Source organism: Perissodus microlepis, chromosome 15 (assembly GCF_051167445.1).
Source record: "Perissodus microlepis isolate ML-2025 ecotype Zambia chromosome 15, ASM5116744v1, whole genome shotgun sequence".
NCBI classification, from domain to species: domain Eukaryota; kingdom Metazoa; phylum Chordata; class Actinopteri; order Cichliformes; family Cichlidae; genus Perissodus; species Perissodus microlepis.
In genome coordinates, this window is record NC_140475.1 from 33,943,680 (window position 1) to 33,967,815 (window position 24,136).

Sequence of the window (24,136 nt, forward strand, 5' to 3'; positions counted from 1 at the left end):
ATATTGTCTTTAGGGTAAATACTACCTAAAAATCCCTCCATCCTTTCTTTTTTTCTTGCACTGTTTGAATTGCTATCACACAACAACTTTCAAACTGTCCAAAGCTGACTTTGCCGGTGTTGTTTTTCCTCACAGCCACTGGGTGGTCCATGCCCCTCTCTATCGCTTTCTCTCTCTTTGACTTTGTGGCAGTTTTGCTCATTGTCAAGATCACAGTGTCTGTTTCTTTTTGAGCCCTCTGGGACCCAGGCCCAGTCTGAAACCTAATACCTGAGTGTACACAGTCAAGTTCACACCACAGGTTATTGTGTGGAAGTGGGGTCTCAAACAGAATGTGTCGGTCAGGACCGGTGGATGTGAGCTGTTTACTGTGTGTGTGTGTGTCTGGTTAGTTGGTCAAGGTTAACTAAATGACTTGAGACTGATCATCTGGTTCAGGCACAGGAAAGAGTCAAAGACTGTCCTGGTTGGTGGTTGCAGTTGGAGATTTGTTTTGACTTGAAGTTGGACTATCAAAGAAAACTTGCTAGAAAGTGTTTTGTTTGATGATGTTTTAATGATTTTATATTTATTCTGTTAGGAATTATACTCCTTGTACAAGGTTATAGTATTCCACCTTGCTGCTGTGTTGGGAAGTGTACTTTTTAAACATATTGGTGTTGTCAGGCTATTAGAACAAAAGTATAATAAACTTCCTTTGAGGAAAAAAAAGGTTGAGATGCATATAAAATGTAATTATAATATGAATATAATCATTTGTGAATCCCTGAAAAATCATAGAATATAACATATTATTAGAAGAACCCATACTCTTTAAATACGCAGCCATGCTGTTGGCATACATGCAGACTGTGACTGGTGCAGTATCTTCTCTGAAAACCTTATATTCATTGTAAAGCAGCATATGCTTCTCAGAAATCTATACATTATATACATATTGCATTAATGATACCTCCACTAGTGTACAGTACATACCATCACTGGGCAACTTGATCCAAGCCACATAGTCCTGTTTCTCTTTAGCCAAAAAGAATTTCAAGTCTCTCTGAGTATGTTTATTTGGTGCACTTTGACAGACATGTTTATATATTTATCAAATATATAACATGATAAAAAATAAAATTTCTCTTCGTGTACATCTATTATGTAACGATCTTTATCTAGAAGTGTGACTAAACAGAATCACTGTAAGCCCATCCACTAACTGTAAAAAGTACCTATAAAACAAGAGGCAGCGTTCTCTGTGTCATGGGATTCTTCTCTTCCCTTCAGAGGTCTGTTCAGTTTACTTCTGCTCTGTTTTATCAAAACCTCACTCTTATTGAATGGGTAAAATATGTGAGCCTAGGCTCTAAAAATACAGGAAGAGTTCCAGGAAAGAATCAAAGCATAGGCACTGTGTTAAGCCAACTTTAAGCCACCTCATTGCACCATTTATGCATGTGTTGTGAGAAAATCTTAAATCTCATTCCAAATAAATGAACAATCAGGGTATAAACTAGAACATGCTTTTTCCCTTCATTAATCAATTCTTTTAAATTGCAAATAAATATATTCTTTTTTAATATACATTTTTATCTTAATTCTTTTGATTCAGTGACACAAAAATCTGTGAACCTACTATGATTTGAAATTAAAGCAAAAACCGACCACAGTAAAAATATTTCTAAATTCATCTTTTCATAGAAAAACTTCAACAGTAAACATCTGCTTTGAGATTAGATTTCAGTCATATTAATTTATTTTGTACTATGTTCGCTACAAAATTTACTCTGTGCTCATTTTAATATAAGGTTTCTTTTGGCCCAGTACACAGAAAAGAAAAACAGTATTCCTGGTTATGCCCAGCTGGGATCACCCCAGGTGACCTTTTCAGCCTGTTGAGTGTTTCAGTGTTGGACCTGTTAGCCACAGTTCCCTCTGAGTAACATTCACACGCGATGGGGAGTCCCATGACAGGCCAGCTGGAATCTCCAGTCCACCCCTAGAAACACATACAAATACTAATCCTCTGTGGAGCCACCACTGGTCAGCCAGCCTGTCAGTTCATTGGGAGGGTTTTGAACTCTGTGTGTGTGTGTGTGTGTGTGTGTGTGTGTGTGTGTGTGTGTGTGTGTGTGTGTGTGTGTGTGTGTGTGTGTGTGTGTGTGTGTGTGTGTGTTGGGGATGTTGTTAGGGTTTCCTGTTTGGCCTGTTTTAGTTCTTCCTGGCAGGGCCCTGCTGGCATCGTAGTTGAGCTTTAGCATTAACAATACAAAAAAAAGTGTTGTGTGTAGTAATGGAGATTTTGCAGTGGATATCTAATCCTTAATTCTTTTTCATTTAAAAACATTGCCTTTATGTAAATTTTTGTGCCTTTTAGTAGCATTTAATAGTGATTGCATTTTTCTTTCATTGGCTGCATGACCTGCTAATACGCATTTATGACACTTTTCTTTCTAAGAACTGTAATTGACAGCCTACATAAGCAAAAATTGAATTTCTTTCAATGCAAAATATTATTTTCGTAATATTAATAATAACATATATTAAACTTTATAATTTTAATTTACAGGATCTTCCTTAAACAATTGAAAATAGAGTGCTCTGCTCCTTGAAATAAGTAATAATTAACTGAAAAAAGGTTGTCGATCTTACATATTTTACAGATTTATGTAACAGAACGAATTACAATTACTTACATAATTGTTTATAAATTCACCACATGGCAGGAAATCCACCCTTTTCTCTTTTCACTCACTTCCATAATTTCCCTTGTAACAGCTTTCAACCTTTGACTGTTCTTACTGAGGCTCATGCCTTTACTAGCTTCTTTAAAATGTCCATGTTTAGCTGGTTAATGGGGGTTAAAGTGTACGATGGGGTTTGAAGTTTACTTTGACGAACTTTGTATCTTCACTCACCACAAAGACCTTCCACGCCAACAACATGTCAGCATGTTGTTGTGACTGTGTGTGCAACTATTCGGCTGTGACCTGCGGGTCACTGGCCAGGGCTGAGAACTCCGAAAATTGATGGATTCCATGTTCCTGGTCGCTCGATCTGTACGCCTCTAGCATTTAAGCTGTGTTATGATGTGCTTGTGATGCAAACCCTGCTAAATGTCCGCAGAAATGAATGAAATGACACTTCATCAAACCAAACAGGAGCAATTTCTCCGGACAGACATAAACACACTCCTGTCGCTTATAAGAAGAATTTCTGTTATACTGTATCAGGGTTACCAAAACATGTTTTATATATGCGTATTATTAATAAATACTGCTTACCTGGCTATTTATGTTTTACTATTTTAAGCATGTTTATACCTGTGAGATTTATTCATTTATTTAATTGTTTTTTTTGTCAGATTCTTGTATCTCTTGATGACCGTGACAAACTGTTTATCAAAGTTCAAGGTTACTGTGACTTTATATCTGTCCTTTTCTCACAAAGGTGGTTTCATTTTAGCTCATACTTAGACTGAAGAATGAATTGGTTAGAAGTAACTGTTAGCCCCCAAAACATGTTTTTAGCTATAACTTGGGAATTCATGTGCTAATCATAACAAAATGTCTCACAAATGTCCAAATGAGTAAAATGCTGATGTGATGAAACTAACAATGTGAAAAGAAAGAAATGTCTATAGTTTATGTACAGAAGAGATTATGACCATTATTTTTTGAATGAGTGTAACAAACAAACAAACCTTCCATTTCACTCTTATTTAACTGTCAGGTCTTGGATCTACTCTAAAAATGTGTTTGTTTTGTTGCAGAACCATCAGAAATTACGCTATTAGGAACATTTTTGATTCAAATTTTCTTTGAATCTTTTTTAGCTCAGGACACATTCTTAAGCAGTCATGATTTTATTATCTCCTCTTTCTTGCCTCAGTGAAGCAATCATATTTATTGTGTTTTGGAATACATATAACCATATGCATGCTGAATAGCTTTACCTCACAGCGAAACACACATGCAGTTACGCTCTTCATGTGTGGGGGGTGGAGGGGGGTGGGGTGCCAGTCATGTTCCATTAATCTGAATCAACATGTAGTGATTGATCAATTAGCCCTGCTTAAAGCTGGGGCTCAGGCTGATCAATAGCACTGATCACCGGCCAAAGGTTTTTCATTAAGACCTGCTGCTCTGCATGAACAGACTCCATTAGCACAGACCAAATGGACTGTGAGGAATGTAAAACCTGTAGTGGAAAAACATATATACATCCTGCAGTTTTGCCCTTTATTCGATTTATATGCATGTTTGAGGCATATATTTAACAGCGTGTGTAATAATTGTATCTAATTTGCAAAATTATTAGTGGTCGCTAAAACCGATTCCAACATAAAATCTTATTCCTGGTACCAACAATGTAGGTATAGGTGTTTCAAAAACTTCAAAAATAACAAACAATTCATTCAAAATAATGTTGTATCATGTTTTCATGAATGGACTGTGGGTGTGTGGAAAAGTACTGTGATCATATTGTCCCACATAATACTTGGTGCTTACAGCGAGATTAAAAAAAGTATGTATTTATTTATTTATTTTCACACTACCACACTCTGAGCAGATAGTCGGGGCTAATCAGACCTTATAATGTTGTAGTTTATACAAAGTCTGACAAATGAATGATATAAATTATGGAACTACTTTTTAATGCCCATAAATATTTTTATAGTATAGTCCTTTGTTTGTAGGCAAAGACTTGCGTGCATATGTTTTACATTTCCCTATTTAATCCCTGTATAATCACTCATATTGCTTCTAAATATTGTTTTCAGTTCCATGGGTGGGCATGTCTGACTGTATTTCCTTTTTCAGCCCAGTCATTGTCAGCTTGTTTGTTAGTTACCTGAAAAAAGAAGCGGATGTCGCTGTGCCACAGTGATATGTCTGATCCACGACCCCATCGAACCCACGGGATCATCCGTAGCCTGAAACACAAAAAACACTGGTCAGCCACCACTGTCAAACTCACCTTTCTCACCCTTTCCTTACCCTCAGTGGGGCCAGGAGCCATTGTTTCACTTAAACAATCCTTATTGAATTAAATCTGGCCACATGCTTTGTTTAGTAAGACCGATGCGTACTGCTGTCATGGGTCCTATCGTTAATGTGCCATCACTACACCTCATATCCTTAGCAGACACGTAGCTCCGTTTCCTCCATCTGTAGGTGAATGTGTGCGCACATGTCCCTCTATGGGTGTGTGGCAGTGACTGAAACCATAAAAGTGTGCTGGTAGATACGGTGAATGAGTAACCAGGAGGATGATGGGTGGGACTGTGTCTGTGTGTGTGTGTGTGTGTGTGTGTGTGTGTGTGTGTGTGTGTGTGTGATATTGAGCATTAAATCACTCATCAGAGAGAAAAGCAGATAAGCAGTTTGACATTAGTGGCTTTAGTCACTGTTAGAAATGCCACAGAGAAATAGACATATAAACACCCTAGAAGAGGCTTACGAAATCCATATTAAATCCAACTTATTCATCTCTAATGTAATAGCCCTATAGCTCATGGTCATCCCAAAAAGTTGCTCGATCAAAAAAACATAAAAGTCAATAAGAAATGTCATCAAAGCAAACTCCAACACCTTTGAGATGTATTTTATATATTTTGATCTGTGATTCACTTGTATTTGGAGCGACTTGTTCTCCTGATTGTTTAGAGAGTGTTATTAATTTAAGGTCACAGGACTGGATCCTCTCACTATCAAGACCATGTGGCTATCCTCCTTACCTGCTTTGAAGTAAGTTCTCTCTGTGGCATTGGTTTTTTTTTTTTGAAAACTTTTAATAAAACAATTAAAAGGAATATGAAATATTCCGAATTATAGGAAAAAATAACTAATGTGAAAAAAGTATTGCAATTGTAAAGCTTGTACCTTTTTGCCATTTAAACATTAGGGAAGCAAGATTAACATGTGTCAGGTTTGAGCAACGGCTAGGGAAGTAGATTGTTTTTTAGGAGGGGTGTCATAATTGTGATAACACTTACACGTGTTTGGGCACATGTGGCTGTATCTCAGTTTAGGCGGGAAGGAAGGGAGTTGGTCATAGAAATACTGTGGCAGACAGGAAGAGATCATCCTCATGTTACCATCGCTGGGGTTAAGCACTCTAACTCCCCAAGCCCAAATGTAGTGTAGATTCAGAATATTGCTAATAGATTTACACACTGGTGCATACAGTGTTACAAACATAAACGTCTTCTCCCTCATGGTCTCTCATCTTTTTCCTTTTTACAAGTGCCACACAACTATTTTGTTACTATGATAAATTGGATTTTTTTTCCTTTCCTGGGATTGGATGGCAGCACGGACATTTCCGTGAGTGGTCGATGGGATGGATGCACGGATGACACAGTATCCACCCCCACTGGGGAAAGGAAGTCCCTATCAGAACAAAACAGGAAAGAGACAAAGCAAAAACAAGTGCATGTCTTTTTGGACATTAAATCACTTCCTTTAGGACTCTGAACTGCTTGCCCCACCATCCTCAGCTTCCACCTATCAGCACACACGTGTGTGTGCATATAAAATTGCAAGTTATTCGGTTATTCATCTCTAAGCAGTAGCGTTGATAAACTCAGCTAATTAATATCAATAACAAAGAAAAGAGACTAGAGAGTTCATTTAGAATTGTAAATTTGCTTCAGTGGTAGGAGCTGATGCCCTACAGTGTATGTCCAGCCTACCAGTCTTATTGCTTTAAGTTGCAGATGCGATGGGAATCATAGGATGTAAGTGGCATATAAATCCATGTATGCTGACAGATCATAAGCCCTGTCTGGATCCAGCACCTTGATCTAAATCCAAAAACAAAAACAAAGAGACCAAAGTTCTTCTGCGGCTAATGCAGGAAAGGACAGGAAAATGGTTGCAGGAAAAGACAATGACCGGAGTTTTCATCCAGAACAAAAACACTAGTCTCACTCTGTCTTGGTAGTCGCTTTTGTGTGTTTGATACTCTGTGGCTCATTTCCGATATCTAGTGCAAGTCTTCTACAGACATTAGAAATGCAGCTCTCATATAGTGTTGTGCTCATCTCAGGGCACAGCTGTAAAAAATATGACTTCCTTCCTGAAAGCAATTTCCTGTTTATGTCTGAATGCAGGTCACGAGAGGGGTATAGTGGTTCCTACCTCATCCACCATCATGGTTCAACCCCAGACTTGATGATGCAGGATGTTATGAAGCTCATTGCCATTATCTTGAGCAAAATACCTGTCTAGGGTTGGTTCCTCCTTGAGCAAGACACTGAACTCCAACTTCAGTGCATGTGCATGACATACATGTCTGCATCTTGATGTGTAAATTGTAAATTGCTTTGTCCTTTAAGGTATAAAAAGGGCTTCATAAGTACAGTCCACTTATATTTTCCAGTTCTGTCTTTTCTCTCCTTCTTCCTGTATACCAAATCGAAGTCTGTCTACTTTAATCCACAAAACACAAATAAGCAGATATTCACTAAGCAAACACACTGTTGCGACATTATTTACGTTTTATTCTCTCCACAAGACTTAAGAGACTTCCTCCACACCCCCAAATTGTCTCAATTGCACACACATGGATCTTCCTGAGGTGCCCTGTTTGTTTCATTTTCTGCTGATTTTCCTAAAACAGGCAGCAGCCGCTGCTGTCAATGTTTAATTTAAGAGCTCATGTTCCCCTCTGCACGGTATCTTGTGGTCGGGAGCATAGATGGGCTTTATGGGGGGGGGGTGCGATGGGTGGGTTGAGGGAAATTGGGTAGGTGGGTGGGGGGATTGATGGAGACCGGTAGGTCTCCGGGCGCCGTCATTAAGATGGCTCCTCGGTGTGGAGATGAGAAAGCATGCTCTGCACTCTGGGCTCATTGAAGATGCTCCCCTGCCTACTTGAAGCATCCATTATTTATAAGTTTTTACAAATTCCAACTGACATTTTTATCAGTTGGGAATGTCTGTTTCTTATTTGCCTACTCTGGGCGTGTCTGTCCTGCACCCAAAAGTTGGAAAAAAATTTTGAAATATAACCGGTTGGCATTAAAAAGCACTTTGCAGCTGGCTGCAGTTATCTTCGACATCTATAATTAGGTTTTCAAGTTTTCGTTTTTAAACAGTATTTTCAGAATCAAAGGGAAATAGGTGATATTGTTTGTAACAAAGTGGCATATTGGGTGGTGGCACACAGAATATGTTATTAGTCATGTCTCCTTTAAACCTAACCACTTTGATAACATTGTATTTAACTTTACCCCTCAAGATTATTGAACATTACAAGAAGTAGATGTCAGACATGATAATCATATATCCGAATAAAAGCATATGTGCATTACTGACCAACGCAGGTCTATCAGGAAGCATCTCTCTGCCGTCTACCACCCCTTTCTCGTACATCTGTGGCAGAGCCAGTATTGATCTTACCGCTGCCCTGTTTGGTGTTCACAGCCTCGGGCTTCACACAGCCTTACCTCAACTTACATACTCACCTCATATTAGGCTCTCAGCTCGATATGCACTGTAAGGCTCTGAGACACTCCCACTTGTAAAATGTCAGGTAGGATGAACTCCCATAAAACAAGACAGAAAGCCCACTTACACACACATATAGATACATTTTTTTAGGAATAATTTTTTGTAATACTGAAAATGTAGAAAGATTCAAATTAGAGGAAAAAAACCAAACCTGTGCCCAACAGAGTGGTCTATAGTGGTCAATTGAGGAAGGCAGTAAGGTGAATGAGGGCATCTGAATGATCGGCCAAGTATGAAAATGATGTAAATCGTACTCCATGGTCTTTGCAGTTACACCTAAGTTGAACACCTATACAGCTTCAACCAAAATAAACTTCTGTCACACATTGCTACAGATCCCACCACATCTCAGAGTTGCTCTGCTGTATTGAGATCTAGTGCCTGGGAAGGTCATTTGAGTATAGTGAACTCATCGGCATACCCAAGAAACCAGTTTGCGCTTTGTGGCATGGCGCGTTACCCTGCTTGAAGCAGCCATGAGAAAATATGCATACTATGGTTATAAAGGTATGGAGGTGGACATGGTTAGCAACAATACTCAGGTAGGCTGTGGCATTTAAATGATGCTCAGTTGGTATTAAAAACCTAAGCAAATATCCCCCAAACCATCACCACCAGCGTCAGCCATTGATATAAGGCAAGAGGAATCCATGCTTTCATTTCGTTTATACCAAATGCTGATCCTAGCATCCAAATATAACAGCAGACATTGACGTATCAGACCACGTAATTAAAAAAAATATCTTCTGTTGTCTGATTTTGGTGAACCAGTTTCCTGTTGTTAGCTAATAGGAGTGACTCTTGTGTGTGGTGGTCTTCTGCTGCTGTACCCCATCTGCTTCGAGGTTTGGCATGATGATGCTCTTCTGCATAAGCTGGTTGTAATGAGTGGTTATTTGAATTACTGCTGACCTCCTTTTCATCAAAGCATTTTAGCCAGAGAACTGTTGCTCACTGGATGTTTTCTCTTTTTCAGACCACTCTCTGTAGAAATGGTTGTGTGGGAAAATTCCAGTAGTTTCCAAAAAACGCATACCAGCCTGTCTGACACCAACAAACAAGTCATGTCCAAAGTCATGTAAATCACCTTTTTTCCTCTTTCTGTAGTGCCAAAATACAGCAAGTTGCCTCAAGGCACCTTCTATTGTATAACCCTATGGTAATAGAGAGAAAACCCCAATAATCAGTCAATCCCCATTGAGCTAGCATTTAGCGATAGTGGGAAGGAAAAACTCTTTTTAAACAGGAAGAAACTTCTGGCAGCATCAGGCTTAGGGAGAGTGAGCCATCTGTCATAACTGGTTGGGAGTGAAGGGACAGAAGACACAAGAATAAACAGTGCTTTCCACAATCGCCAACATAATACACAGTGGGATAATATCTTTTGGACAAATGGTGTTCCATAAATCAAGCCTACTTCCAGAGATTTTTTAGAATAAATGTCAATATGCACTGGAACTGTTCTGACAGCATGCAATGGTCCAACACCTCAAGAAGACATTTTAATTATTTTGTCTTTCTCAGGATTTGTGGCATAGTTTCCATACCACCATGTTTTGTTAAAGTTCATACATATACACACCCTGTCATTTTGACTTCAATACATAAATGGTTTTAAATGCTTTGCCCAAGGGCACCTTTGCTGTGATTGTCTAACCCAGCCAATTTGGTTTGTCTCGTCCATTTATTTTATAGCTTGTAGTAATGTGTTCATGAATGACAAATGCACAGTCCTGACACTATTATCCTGAGTTGGAAGGCTTATATAGCTTAAAATGATTTTAAAGATTTAAAGTGACTTTGTGACATAAGGAGGTGCATATTACTCGACAGTGGTGCAGACTGCCATGTGGTGACTAAAATTAACCACAGACACCCATGATTAGAGTCAGAATTTAAGATGCAATGAAAAAAAAAACACCCAAATATACAAGAAGTTGTCTTAAATGTATTTCATTATGCTTTCATGTAAATGTTCAACTTCTAGGGTATAAGCTATTTGCTCACCTTTATTTCTTGTTATCCGTGGTTAAACACTCAATAAATAGCTGGGCAGTCTGTTAGCTTTGCTCATGTATTCTTCCTTGAAAAGCTGTGTTGTGCACACTGCCAAAAAAAGGACACACCAACTCACCACTATAGAATGCTGTGTTATTTGTGGTGTAGTACAGTTAGAAGGCTATTTTGGGAATTTTGTCAAATTGATACAGTAACTTGATTGGAAATCTAAGGAGGCGAAACACAGCATTCACAGCTATGTAGGGCTAGGTCATGGTCTGGTGTTTGGGGTAGGCTGTGGTCTGGTGATGAGGGTAGCAGCTGCCTTGATGTCCAGTGCCAAGCATAGTAATGACATCCAACAGTGCTTCAGCCCACGCAAAAACTTTACACTCAAAACTTTTCACTATCCTCACTATCAACCACAAAGCACAGAATCTGTAAAACTACATACTTATGCCATTAACGATGTAATACTTCTGAAATGATAAATTAGTGATTTATTGTAATAGATTGAGCTCAACTTTTGACAGCCTTAGAACTCTAGGTGATGATAGCCAGCCTTTCCTCTATTAACTTGACTTCTGGTCTTTATAAAACTGAGCAAGTGCCGAACAGATGCTGAGGGGATGTTCCCCAAAGATCTTCCATGGGGATTATACTCCTAATTTTACTTAGTAATGTTTAAGGCTGTGGTGTTGCTTCATAGGAGCTTCATTACAGTGTTACTGCTGCCTCTGGCAAAGGACTGAACCTCTTAAGAGTCTTAGTAGCTTAGAGAAACTGCTGCTGTCTCAAGAGAGGGACAGCAGACTAAATAATCAGTTTCCCATCACAGTGACAATGTGAGAGCAGCTGTTTGCATCTGAAGGCCTGCCAGCAATTGTCAGTTGTGCTCTGAGACAGTGAAGGAAAGAAAAGAGGCACGAAGGGAGTGAAAGATGAAAGAAAAGTTTCTTTCTGCTTGATTCAGGCTTCTAAAGGGTTTTGATATTGATTTCACCAACAGACCTGTAGTTGTATGTCTAGAGAAGGGCTAAATCTGTCTGTGAAAACACATGTCAGTAGAGATAGAGACAAACACATGATAAATTTAAGCAGAATCTTGTATTTTTGGTGCTGTATGCTAAAATAAACAGTACTTTTTGACTTATGGTGCACATTCTTCATTTGTGTTACACCAAGCCTCCGAACTCTCAAGTTGTTTTGATGGAAGAAGAATGCTTTTTTGTCCATTGTTTTGCTGTCCACAGAAATAAATCCTCTGGGATTATAATAAACTACATCTCAAGTATAGTGCATGTTTACATTGTAAAAAGTGTCTGTGCAAATATGACAATGGTCCCCAGCTCAAGGCTATTGCTGGGCTTGAGGGACTAAAATGTCCCTCACATCTTTGGATGTGTGACCACCACCCTGCCCAACTTGAAGATTAATAAATGAGCAAAGAATTTTGAACCTTTCATTCTTATACATTTTGCTGTTTTAAAGAGTAGATGGTCTGTTCCAGCATTTTTATTAGGCACTACCTGGTTTCTTATGGTTTCTTGATACTTTGTCTTGTTTAGTGTAGGTTCTGTTTTTTATTCTGTTCCTTTAGCTCTTGCTTGTTTCAGTTATTTAGGGGGCGATCGTGACTCAGGAGTTGGCAGTTCGTCTTATAATTGGAAGGTTGCCGGTTCGAGCCCCGGCTCCGACAGTCTCGGTCGTTGTGTCCTTGGGCAAGACACTTCACTCGTTGCCTACTGGTGGTAGTCAGAGGGCCCGGTGGCGCCAGTGTCCGGCAGCCTCGCCTCTGTCAGTGCGCCCCAGGGCGGCTGTGGCTACAATGTAGCTCGCCATCACCTGTGTGTGAATGTGTGTGTGAATGGGTGGATGACTGAGTGTGTAAAGCGCTTTGGGGTCCTTATGGACTAGTAAAGTGCTATACAAATACAGGCCATTTACTTTGTGTGTTACAACCCGGCTCAAAAGCTGAAACATAAATATGGAAACTAACACGAGAAGAGGGTTTTATTTTAAATTCTATAACAAATTAGCTAAAATAGCTGGTACCACTAAGACAAAGACTAGTGTGCCTCCATGAAAGCCTGCCTCAGGTATGCCTTTATCCACACCTGACTAGGTGTGGTCAATTAGCAACAGCTGAAAAGTCTGGCACTGCCACTGCAAAGAGATTAGGGCCTGCAGAGGGACTTAACAATGTGTGTGCTTAGAGCTTATTTGTCCCCTCCATGTTTCCTTTGCCTCATCCTCCTGTGTTGAGTTTATTCATGTGTCTATGTTTCCCTATACCGTGGCTCAGGGGGTTGGGAAGCGTATCTGTAACCGGAAGGTCGCCGGTTCGATCCCCGGGCTCTCTGTCCTGGTCGTTGTGTCCTTGGGCAAGACACTTTACCCTACCGCCTACTGGTGTTGGCCAGAGGGGCCGATGGCGCGATATGGCAGCCTCGCTTCTGTCAGTCTGCCCCAGGGCAGCTGTGGCTACAACTGTAGCTTGCCTCCACCAGTGTGTGAATGCGAGAGTGAATGAATAGTGGCATTGTAAAGTGCTTTGGGTGCCTTGAAAAGCGCTATATAAATCCAATCCATTATTATTATTATTATATAGTTATTGTTTATCACTTCCTGTTTTATTTTTGCAATTAATTGTCTCATGGGTATTGTGCTAGTTCTACTTCCACTGTCTTGTCTCATTGTCTTGATTATCCTCACCTGTGTCTCATTACCCTTTTGTTTTGATGTCACCTCCTGATTAGCCTTTTGTGTGTGTGTATATATGTATATATATATATATATATATATATATTTCCCCCCTCTGTCCTTTGTCATTGTTGTGCTGATAAACGAGGGCCCCAGAACAAACCTATGAATAGAGTGGCCACTCAATCATTCAATTGGCATCTCCCTCACTGATAAAACAAGGCTTGTCACCACTGAAGCCTCTCAAAGCACAGAGAGCTGGTGATCAGCATGTGAGGACAAGGTGCTGGGCTGTTGTGGCTGTGTATGGTTCTTCCACATGCTATTTTCACAAGCTCCTGTTTGCTGAATGAATAAATTGTTACATTGCCAATATGTCTTATTTCTTCAGACTTCAGTCATTCAACCCAATAAACGAAACAAGAGTCAGTAGCAGAATAAGCTATTTGGCATTGGCAGAGAAAATTTGGCAACTTTTAATGGGCACAACCCACATACTCAACTCTGCTGCTCAACCCACAGGAAAATAAGCAGTATAAAATCTATTGCCAAGAACCATTGTTAGAACAAAAACCAAAAACATATTTCCTTACCTTTGTGCTAGATTTATAATCCTCTGTTATAAACTGAGCCTACTTCCACATGGAGGAACATTCCTGGCCATTAGAGCGGGATCTCAGGCTATGATGAACATTTTTTAATTTACCAGACGCATGCTTTTTTTGCAGCACTCATGCAGACAATTTTTTAACCTTGATTTTTTTCTCTGGCACAGTCCAGTCATTGGTAATTGTAAGCAGCCTTACTTTTGTTTACTACCTTAGAAAGTGGCGTATTATGCCACAGAAATGTATTATCTTTGTTTGGAAAATTGACTACCATTTTGAAAGCTCTGTTGTTAGATGCAGCATACAGTATGATATGTCAGGTGGCAACCACAATCATGACACAGTCACAATTACCAGAAGACCATCAGAAAACAGCAGCAGGTAGAAGAAATAACCACCAGTCAGAAAACAGCTGCACCACAACTGGGAGTGCAGAGACAGACTGTAGACTGAGGGACAGATGGGGATTGTTGCTTGAACATGGATAGCCAAACTGCAACGTGTAAGCCACACACAGATTTATAGTTTTACAGTCAGAGCAAAAGCTACTGCACACGTCACACTGACTCAGCTGTGACATGTCATCATGTTTCCAGGCATATTGTAGGGACCACAACTATCCGAGGGGTGTTCAAAGTAAAAATGTAAATTACAATAACCCGAAATGGCCCAAGAATCCACTGTGCAAAATTGTCAGACAGGTTAAAAAAACATCTATGTACAGCAAGTACAATTTTCTTCTTGCTTTTTTAATTTCAGTTGTTAATTGTTGTTATTATTATTATTATTTTAATCATCTTTTGTCTGTCTCACTAAGAAATGCTAGGAGGTCATAGCAAAAACATACATATTTGTCTGGATTTTTCATAGGAAAACAGTCGCTTTACCCAGAACTCTGCAGAAGAGGAACAGTGTTGTGATATTCAGGTTGTAATGTCATTACAGATGCCACATACCTCTTTTGTAGCTCCCATAGAGGACTCTTTTTGATAATGTTCACGCAAAGGTCAAGATTCCACATGTAGTTCTTCACCAGCATTCACCTTCGCCACTTGGCTGAGGTCTGGCATGATTAATTCTTTGTGTCTTGCCATCTCTCTGTGTGCCAGGTTCATCTTGCTTACAATGGAGCCAAGCAAACACAGGAGAAAAGTGTGTGCCTGAAAGTGTGTGTGTGTTTTTAAAAGACATTGGTGCAACCGTTTTAACAGGGCGACTCTGTTTGAATTAGATGTTCTAACCCCCCGCTTGCTAAATGGATTTCTAAAGTGGCTGTAGTTGGAGGCTTTCAATCGGATGCAACCTTGAGTCCTTTTTTATGTGAGCTCTGTAGGATTTAAGTGCCGGTATAACATGAGCACGACTGAATGCATGCTCCTCATTTTTTGAAATTGAAAAATCTCCAAAGGCTCTCCCCATTGTGCAGGCAATTAATGGAATGCTGGCAGCGAGGTTCAGGTGCTTAAAAGTTGTATTTTTTTCCTCTCTCTCTCCTGATCTCTTTTTAATGACTAATAAAGGATAATCATCGTGGAAAAAACATCATAATGCTGTAGGCTTCCTCTTTATGCACAATGATGTATAATGCATGCTTTGAAATGAAACGGCAGCGGCCTTCGAACCATTCCATCTCCAAACCTTAGTGTATTTGTTTTGCATGCCACAGTGAGGCTTTTGCATAATAATTGTGAGTGTTCCCTTTAACAATGCTTGCCTATTAATTTGATCTTTACATTTTTAAAGTTTGTCCATCAGGCCACCAAACAATGGCTCCTCCAGTCGCTGTTTGGCGTAAGTGATTGCAACGTAGGCTAATTGCCTCTCTAAAGAGTTGTTTCCTTTTTTATCCTCTTTGTTTTTTATGTTTTAGTGTTGAAGCATATGAATAAATATAAGTGATCAATAAAACCTTTCCCCTTAACTTTTTGAACAGCCTTTAACATGTAAGAACTCCCTTTCTTCTTATATGAGGTGAATATATAAAAAGCTAATATCAGTTTTCATGACCCTTTTTTTTGGGGAGGGTTTTTCTTTTGCTCTTTGGTTCATTTTAAACTTAAAATGTCTTTGTGCTCTGCTTTTGCACCGATAATCAGGCGACCCTGGTTGGATAAAAGGGAAAGGTTAAAAAGGTTAACGTCACACAACGTTGTACTCAGAATTTAAGATGGTACAAATGTGCCAAAAAGTCTTTTTCAATGGTCAAAGTAAGTTGATTTTTATTTCCCTTTGATGTATTGTTACTGCCAGAACTACTTTACAGGGAGTAAATATGATCACTTGTTAATCGACATTGGGGGAAGAAGCCGAGGGTCTGGAAGGGGGCTTTTTTTTTCAGTTGCTCCAGTAGTAAAATGCAAAGTTTCTGATAAGAGGGTAAACTGCTGCCTACTTTTGGTCTAATGATATACAATGACTGAGTCGGTACATGTGGCTGTAGATATTTCATTCAAACTCACAGCTGTCATTATTTGTTTTTAATAAAGACAAATAATTAAGACCAAACATACAGTAAAAGTTCAGCTCTCTCGTAAACTCACTGATTAATTTTATTTAGTGGTTGTGCTTGTCTCCGGCCTGTCGAGCCTCCGGGCCTGCCTGAAACTGGACTGAATATCAAATTTGCTTATTCCAGCATTCAGTTGCACATTTTCTCGCAATCTTGGAACCCATCCAATAGCTTTCTTTCTCTCTTTCTTTCTTTCTTTCTTTCTTTTTTTCCTCTCTCCTCGTGCCCTCAATCTCTTTCTCTTTGACTGTGCTTGACAATGCAGGGAAACATACAAGCGCATCTCGGTAAATTCGAGTGATGTGGTTCCAGAGTTTAAAAGCTTCACATAACACTAGCAGACACAACTTGGGGCTGTTTGTGTGACGGAAAGGAAAACTTGTTTAGAAACTGACAGCACTGTGTGTGAGAGAGATTTAAAAAAAAAAAAAAAAAAACTGTATGTGTGTGTTGCTTTTGGCAAGTTATTCATTTGTATTTTTTTTTTCTTGCTCTCTGTGTGGTTATCTTTTGAGTTGGTTGGTTTGGAGCTGATGTCCACCTTTGGGGATGCACATAGCATGCATTTCTGAGTATTTTCACCTGAGGCTGCACTTGTTAGAGTCTGTGGATAAATGTATATACATTATTTATACAAATTCAGGGCGAGTGAAAGCAGGTTTAACACGTTTACAGACAGGAGGCCAAGCACTGAAAGCCAAGCTCCAAGTGAGGATTGCAATGCTGTGTGAGGGGAATCGAGCTGGCCGCTTGCTCATCTCTGACCAGCATCCTTAATGCTGCGTGTGAACACAGACCGTATTATCTTTACCGCCTCAGCAATTAAATGATCCCTTGTATCAGTTGCATCGTAGGAAGAAATGAAAACTAATAGCCTGTTAAAAGTTTGGCATTTACAAAAGGCTCTTAAGAAACCTCTTGGCTTTGTTGCTGAATTTTTTATTTTCTAAAAATGTAGAAAAGGACTAGTGACTGTTCAACAACTTCTTCTTCTTCAGTTTAGAAATTATGTATGTGTCTTTAAGAAAACATGAGAAGAGATTAATGAACCTAAGAGAGGGATGGGGAGAGAGAAAGGTTGGCTAGAAGGCAGAGAGAACTGTAAGGTGGATCAAACTCGTGGCAGATCATGTCGTGTGGAGAGTTAAAGGCAAATATAAAAAGGACTTGATGAGTATTTGCACAAAATTACACTTGCTGCCAAAGTACAGCTCTTTAGATCATTTATCAACCTCTTGTCTAGATTCACATTGTAACAGTAAAATCATGCTTTAATGTGAATATTGTGCTGCTGAAGGCTGTTGAGCAGGACAGCTTTTTACAATTTAATCGCTTCTGATATAAAACTCTGTATTTGACTTTGAGACCTCAACTGTAGACCTTAATTAACGTTCTTTCAGTCACTCACTAAAGGGTTTCATTTTAAAACGTTGTACTGTATACAATAGTTAGAAATGATTGGCGATTGCATCTGTTCGTAATATTGTTAAAAATTGTTGCAAATGTTGTAACAACAGTAATTTAATAGTGGGGCTCTTCCGCCAGTTTTGACTGACTTCAGTGACAAAGCACTAGATACTGTACTTGATCCTCCTCCCAGCATGAAATGAGAGTTACCATTTGTGTTGCATTGTTACAGTATAGATAAGTACTGCTTCCCTAAAGTTACTTGAAATTTCCCACTTACCCATCCCTCTCCTTCATTTAGGAGCTGCCTGCTTCAGAAGTGAATGCCTTGCCACCTGGCTGCAGTCTTCATGTTCCCATGGACCTCGAGTTTTCAGCTTCCTGTTTCCCTCGCAGCCCTACACCTCAGAAAAGCTACGATCTCGTCCACATAGACTGATCTGTCATGCTGTTTTTGGTGTTTCTGTACTTCTTATTTGACATTTATCTGCCCCCCAAATTGTCCTTGATTATTAGCTTCATTTGTACTTCCTTTACGATGCCTTGGATAATAATATATCGCCTCATGTATATATGTATGGTTATGATCTAAACTGAACAATTAATGATGTGTACATAATGATTTTAAATATGTTTGTCTTTTTTCTCCAGGAAAACAATGTAATTATTTCTCATTGCTACAGGTACTCACGTTGCAATCATACACATAATTTCCCTAAAATAACAAATGAAGTGGAAGTGGGCAGCATTAGTGTTCAGAGGGAGTGAGAACCTGGTGTTATAAGCATAAGAATTATTTATTGAGATATGAGAAAAAACTCAGTTAGTCCCATTGAGAGAAACTCCAGGACCTGGAAGTGATGGAAGCGTTAAAAATGTCAGCAAAAGGGTGAAAAAAGTCAAAGCAGAAAGGAAATAGCATTTAGATTTTTTTGTCTCCATCTGTTGACAGTGCACATGAGCATATAATGCACAAAAGTAGTTGTTGTTTGAATCCTGTGTACAAGTCTGTTTCACAATCACTACATGTTCTACAAAAATGTGTTGTGAAGCAAACAGGTGGAATTTACACCATTTATGATAACTTCTCACTGTCAAGCTACCAGAAACACTTCCTTAGACCATTTATTTGAATATCTCCAAACATAATTGTCTTAGGTGTTGGAGCAGGACTGCAGTGATGATACAACAAACATGCAGTAAAAAGCAGGACTTATGCATTGCCACATTAGTGGCTTGTGTTGCCTACATGAGTTGTGGATTTCACTGTATGTTACAATTAGGTCCGTAGGTTTATTGTGGATTTTAAATCGCAGGATAAAGATGTGACTGAAGTGCATGCTTTCAGCTTTAATTCAAGGTCTTTAACAAAAGATTTGCATTTACTGTTTAAGAATTACAACTATTTTTAATAGTCTCCTATTTACAGAGGCTGAAGCTTTAATGACTGACACACAGCTACACAGAGAGGTGACGCCTGTTCCTTTGTTATTTTATGGCAAATGAACCAGACATAATATCTAAAGTTTAAGTGTGTTGAATTTGTGTTTTATAGCTTTTCATTAGAATTTGTTTCAGTGCAGTGAGCGATAGCAACAACTTTAGCAGTGTTCAAATCAACAGTCTGGTTCATTCTTAAAAAGAGTGAATGCACCTGACCCACTCAGTGACAGCAAAAGGCCTGAAAGACCAAAGAAGACAACTAACTTGGTTAATGACAGAATTTTTTTCCACAGTAAATAATAAAAATAACTTTGCATCTAAAAAAGTCATGAATACTTGTATTATCAAGACACCCCAGAACGAATGGAAACACGGAGGGTTTACAACAAGGTGCAAACCACTGGTTACAGTCAGGAATGAGAGGGCCGGATGAGACTCTTTCAGAAAACATCTTAAAGACCTGCACACTGTAAAAAATATTTAAAGAGATGAAACCAAGTTTTGCTTGTACCAGAATGATGGGAAGAGATAAGTATGGAGAAGGCGAGAAACAGCTCGTGTTATCTGTTGTTATGGCATGGGTATGTATGGGTGGCAGTGAAACTGGGTCCATAGCGTTTATTGGTGATGTGACTGCTGAGCAGGATGTAGCAGAAGTAGCAGGATGAATTTGGGCTTTAGTCTTTGCTTAGATTCAGAATAATGCCACAAAACCGAAGGTCGCTGGAGTAAAGGCCTTCAGAGCAAAAGATTTTCATCCACATATTAAAAACAATCCTTGCATTTGAACTGTTAGCTTGTTCAAATAATTTTGAGCTGCTGAAAATGGGGTTCTTTGTATAAAAATGGCCATAAGTCAAAATCAGTTAATGCAAAACTTTTGTTAAACTCCTTGAATTAAAGATGAAAGTGTGCACTTTAATCAGTCCTCGATTGTTTGATTTAAAATCTATACTGTTGTGTACAGAAATTACAAAAATTGCACCTTTGTCCAACAAATTATGGACCTAACTGTACGTGAAGTCCAAGGCAGCTGCAGAACCTAAACACTGACTTTGAGAACATGAATGAGAGGTAAGATTGTCTGACCAGAACACAAAAGTAATGATCGGATTCAGAAATAACTTAATGACTTTTCTGTACATTAAACATGCCGCTGAAAGACTTTAGCTCATTCGATGACTTATTAACAAAATGCTTTAAAGATAAAAAAAAACACACACCACAGGTTGATGTGGGAGGGACACTTATAAACAAATACTATACATATGGAGAAACTTGGCAAGAGAATAATTTAGGCTGCCGTTGTTTTTTTAAAGCTGCTTTTCTTAACTTGGGACACAATAATAAAAGTCACAGCTCACAGGGGAAAGATGCAGTCTTTGGTATAAGAGCAAACTGGACAGAACAATGATGCAGGATGTGAATAAGTAAAACTAACGTGGCACAGACGTCTTTCACACCTACTCACTTAAACACAATACTTGTTTCAATGTACACACTTGCATGAAACATTTAAAAGACTGAAAACTTGTGATTTTTCTTTCTTTCTTTTATGTTATTTTTCTTTTTTTCTTCTTTTCTTTTTCTCTTTTTTTATTGGAAAGCCTGTTATTTTTGCTTCAGACCTGCATCGTCGAACTACTTATGGAAACGAAACAAGAACATGCTACAGTAAACAAATTTATTTCGGCGTGGACACCTTACGTCATGTAACACATAGATGGAAATATAGCGACGCAATAAATTATCTTCATTATTAAGCATAACCAGTGACATACTATACATCAAAAATGTCAAAGCACTGTAAATAAAAAACAAACAGAAAAAAGCAAAAGGCTTTTACAAATAAAAAGGTCGGAAGCGAAAAGGAAGTCTTACACAGACATCAATGCTTAAAAAACCCCCCCAAATAAAACAAATGTTTGAATGCCAGCAGACACAGAAATTAATATTTTAAGTGTGATTCCTCCTTGATTTTAGTGTCTCACGACATAATTTAAGTACTGCTCAAAACAAATAAAAAAATAAAACACTATACACACACCAAAGAAAGCAAACCAGAAGGATCTTTTTTTCTCATTAATTTCTTTTTTTCTTTTTTCTTTTTTTTTTTTTTTTAGGAAATCATTGCTTTGCAATTTATGCTTCATCACAGTTCTCTCCCATTTGACCACATGAATGTAAACAACTGCTGAATTATTCTTTTTTTTTAATTTTTACAACATTAATACTTTTTATATATATATATTTATATATATATATTTATATATTTGTACATATTTTCATTCACATCTGCACGGTTAGCTAGCATGGTAATGAAATAAGGCAAGACTCACATAACTGTGACATCACAATGTTTTTTTTCTCTTATAATACTGATTATTAAGGTATTTGTCATTTCCTTCATCTGTTCTGCAGCAGGCTTTGGTCTTTTTGGACAAAGGCAGGATCGTTCCTTCTCTGTCTCCAGAACCACATTTTGTTTTGTTCCAGTTTTAGTGAAATATTAAAAAGGACAGGGTTTTTTTTGTTTGCTTGTTTGTTTGTTTTTTTGCGGGAAACAGGGCTATAAATACAATTTAAGCTGACATTAGTTAATTGAATTTATTTAACACTGGTCTTTCTGAGGTACATAGTCTAACATAACATGGAGAGATGGAATAAGAAAGGAGAACTGCATGGGGACCATGAGGAGCAAATGACTTCAATTACAAGAGAAAAAAAGACGTCTTCTTCTTATTCACCCATTTAGCATTTTGTTCGCTAACAAATTAGAATTTTATTTTTCAACTTTCAGTTCTCCCCTTTCAGTTCGGTCGAGCTGCCACTCGCTTTTTTTGTGAGTTAAAAAAAACAAAACAACAAAAAACAGACGTGATGGTAGCTGAGAGTCTCTTGCCTGGTTGACAGCTTGTCATTTTGCCCTTACAGTACCAAACAGCAACTAAAAGCCAGTTTTATTGATAGAGCGCACAAGAGAATCATTGACCAAAACAAGCCACCGCTGTAGTCACAAAGCTCTTTTAAAGATGGGCAGTGTTATTCAGCTTCCCCCTTTTGTCAGCACAGAAAGCCTCTCAATGGCATTACCAGCACTAAAACATTTGTGGGCTCTTGAATTCTTAAAGTTGCAGTCTTACAGTCTGATAGTCTTGCTTGTGCAGATGATCAGAAATCATCTTGTACAGTCAAATGCAGATTCTGCTTCAAGTGTTTGTCTTTTTTTTCTTTCTTCCTTTCAGCATCGTCTTTTTCTGTCTGTGGTTGAGGAAAAGCGACTCTTTTTTAGAGTTTTTATTGTGTTTTTTTTCTTTCTACAATAAAGGGATCCAAATGCTGTTTGTCTGTGCACGTTATGAGTCTCTGTGCACGTGTTCGTCCACTTCAAGTTGTAACTTGAACCACACACACACACAAAAAAGAGCTCGATATAAACTCTGCTCCCCATCCTCTAGGTCACCACGTAGTCAAGTGTGAGCTGGAGGTTTGGTTTTGGTGAAAGCATTATTTGGAGTTTCTGGACTGCTGCAAAACTGCACAGCTGCACTGCGGGTAGGAAAGTCGCCTCCTAAGCTCTTTTGGCGTGCAGCATTTCAATAAGCAGGTTGTTGCAGGGCACGTCGCCGTTCAGGTGTTTGTAGTAAAGGTATTCTTCGGCTTGCAAGCTGATGGCTCGTATCTCGGGTAGCCGGAGGAGCAGCTGGCCAAACTTGTCCGTTTGCTGTGGGTAGTTACACATGACGTAGTCCAGCAGCGCTGCATTGACCTGCTCCTGGACGCTCTCGACCAGGTGAAAATTCTCCAGGTTCTTCACATCTACGGGAAAGAGGAAGAGAAAGGTTAGTTAAAGTCAGGCTCCACAGGAAATGTGGGTCAGCGTGAGAACAGGTGAGGGAACTCGAAACCAAGGTTACCCACACTCAAAGACGCTGTTTCACTTTAAAAAAAAAATCCACAGGGTTCATATTATAGACACACAGATTAGTTCTTTGGTTATTGCGTATTTTCACGTTGCTCAAAATCTGGCACTCCATGTTGACGTATCCCTCCCTCCTCTTCTTTTTTCCTCTTAATCATCTTCTGGGACTACAGTGTAGAGGGAGTCAGGTAAAGGCAACAAAAAAAGAAGGTTCTTCTCCTGAGACACGAATTCCCCAAGAGCCCATGAATTATGCAGGGGAGAGTTGTAGTCGTATTAGCACCAGAGCTGCTCCTTAACCTAACGCTTTCACCACACTTTTGTTTAAGATCAAAACAATTTGTCCCACTTATTTTATTTTTTTAAATGTGCAGGTAAAAGTTTGCAATGTCTGATGAATAATAACGCTAACTTTAAATAAAAGAGTAGACATCATGTGCAGGAATCCATCTCAAAGGAAAACCCCTTTTTTCACCATTAATTCCTCGTGCAAAATACATTTTGCATCTCTCTAAAACCCTACCTTTCTGCGCAGCTATAAGCACTTTTCCTTGACAATAATAAGCTCACTGGGGGTTTAAGCAGATTATTGCAAGACAAGACAAAAAAATTTGCTAAATGGATAATGGTGAACCAGAGCGCTGTGTGTACTTGTCATGATTATGAAGCACAGGGCTGCAGAATATTTAATCAGGTAGCAGCTCTGTGTGTGCGTGTGTGATCTTTTATTAATCTGTTTGACCCCAGGTCGAGTGTGCTCACAGTGGGCTAATGTAGAATGACAGAGTCTGTGTATAGTTGGACCAGCACACACGCACACACTAAAATATACCACCCTTCCGACTTAATCTCTCAAACACACACACACGCACACACACCCGCACTAATCCATGGACATACACATAATATTTCTTTCTTTCTCACACAGTACCCTCTTCCCACACACATACAAACTTACTCACACACACATGTGCCCCATCCACCCACCTAGAGCATTAGGAGGAAGGAGGGGGAGATAAATCAGCAGCTAATGAGGTCTAGA

General features: G+C 39.0%; 2 protein-coding genes across 2 annotated transcripts in view; one reads left to right on the forward strand and one right to left on the reverse strand.

Moving 5' to 3' along the window:
* LOC146372535 (adhesion G protein-coupled receptor D2) overlaps positions 1-20,753 on the forward strand; it is an 87,149-nt gene extending 66,396 nt beyond the window's left edge. Inside the window, exon 25 of the mRNA XM_084952460.1 lies at positions 18,031-20,753. Coding sequence (XP_084808586.1) covers positions 18,031-18,168 — 138 coding nt within the window. The 3' untranslated portion in view covers positions 18,169-20,753. The remainder of the gene's footprint in view (positions 1-18,030) is intronic.
* An 89-nt stretch (positions 20,754-20,842) lies between these two features.
* nr5a2 (nuclear receptor subfamily 5, group A, member 2) overlaps positions 20,843-24,136 on the reverse strand; it is a 69,082-nt gene continuing 65,788 nt past the window's right edge. Inside the window, exon 7 of the mRNA XM_084952461.1 lies at positions 20,843-22,991. Within this exon, the coding sequence (XP_084808587.1) occupies positions 22,744-22,991 (248 nt within the window). The 3' untranslated portion in view covers positions 20,843-22,743. The remainder of the gene's footprint in view (positions 22,992-24,136) is intronic.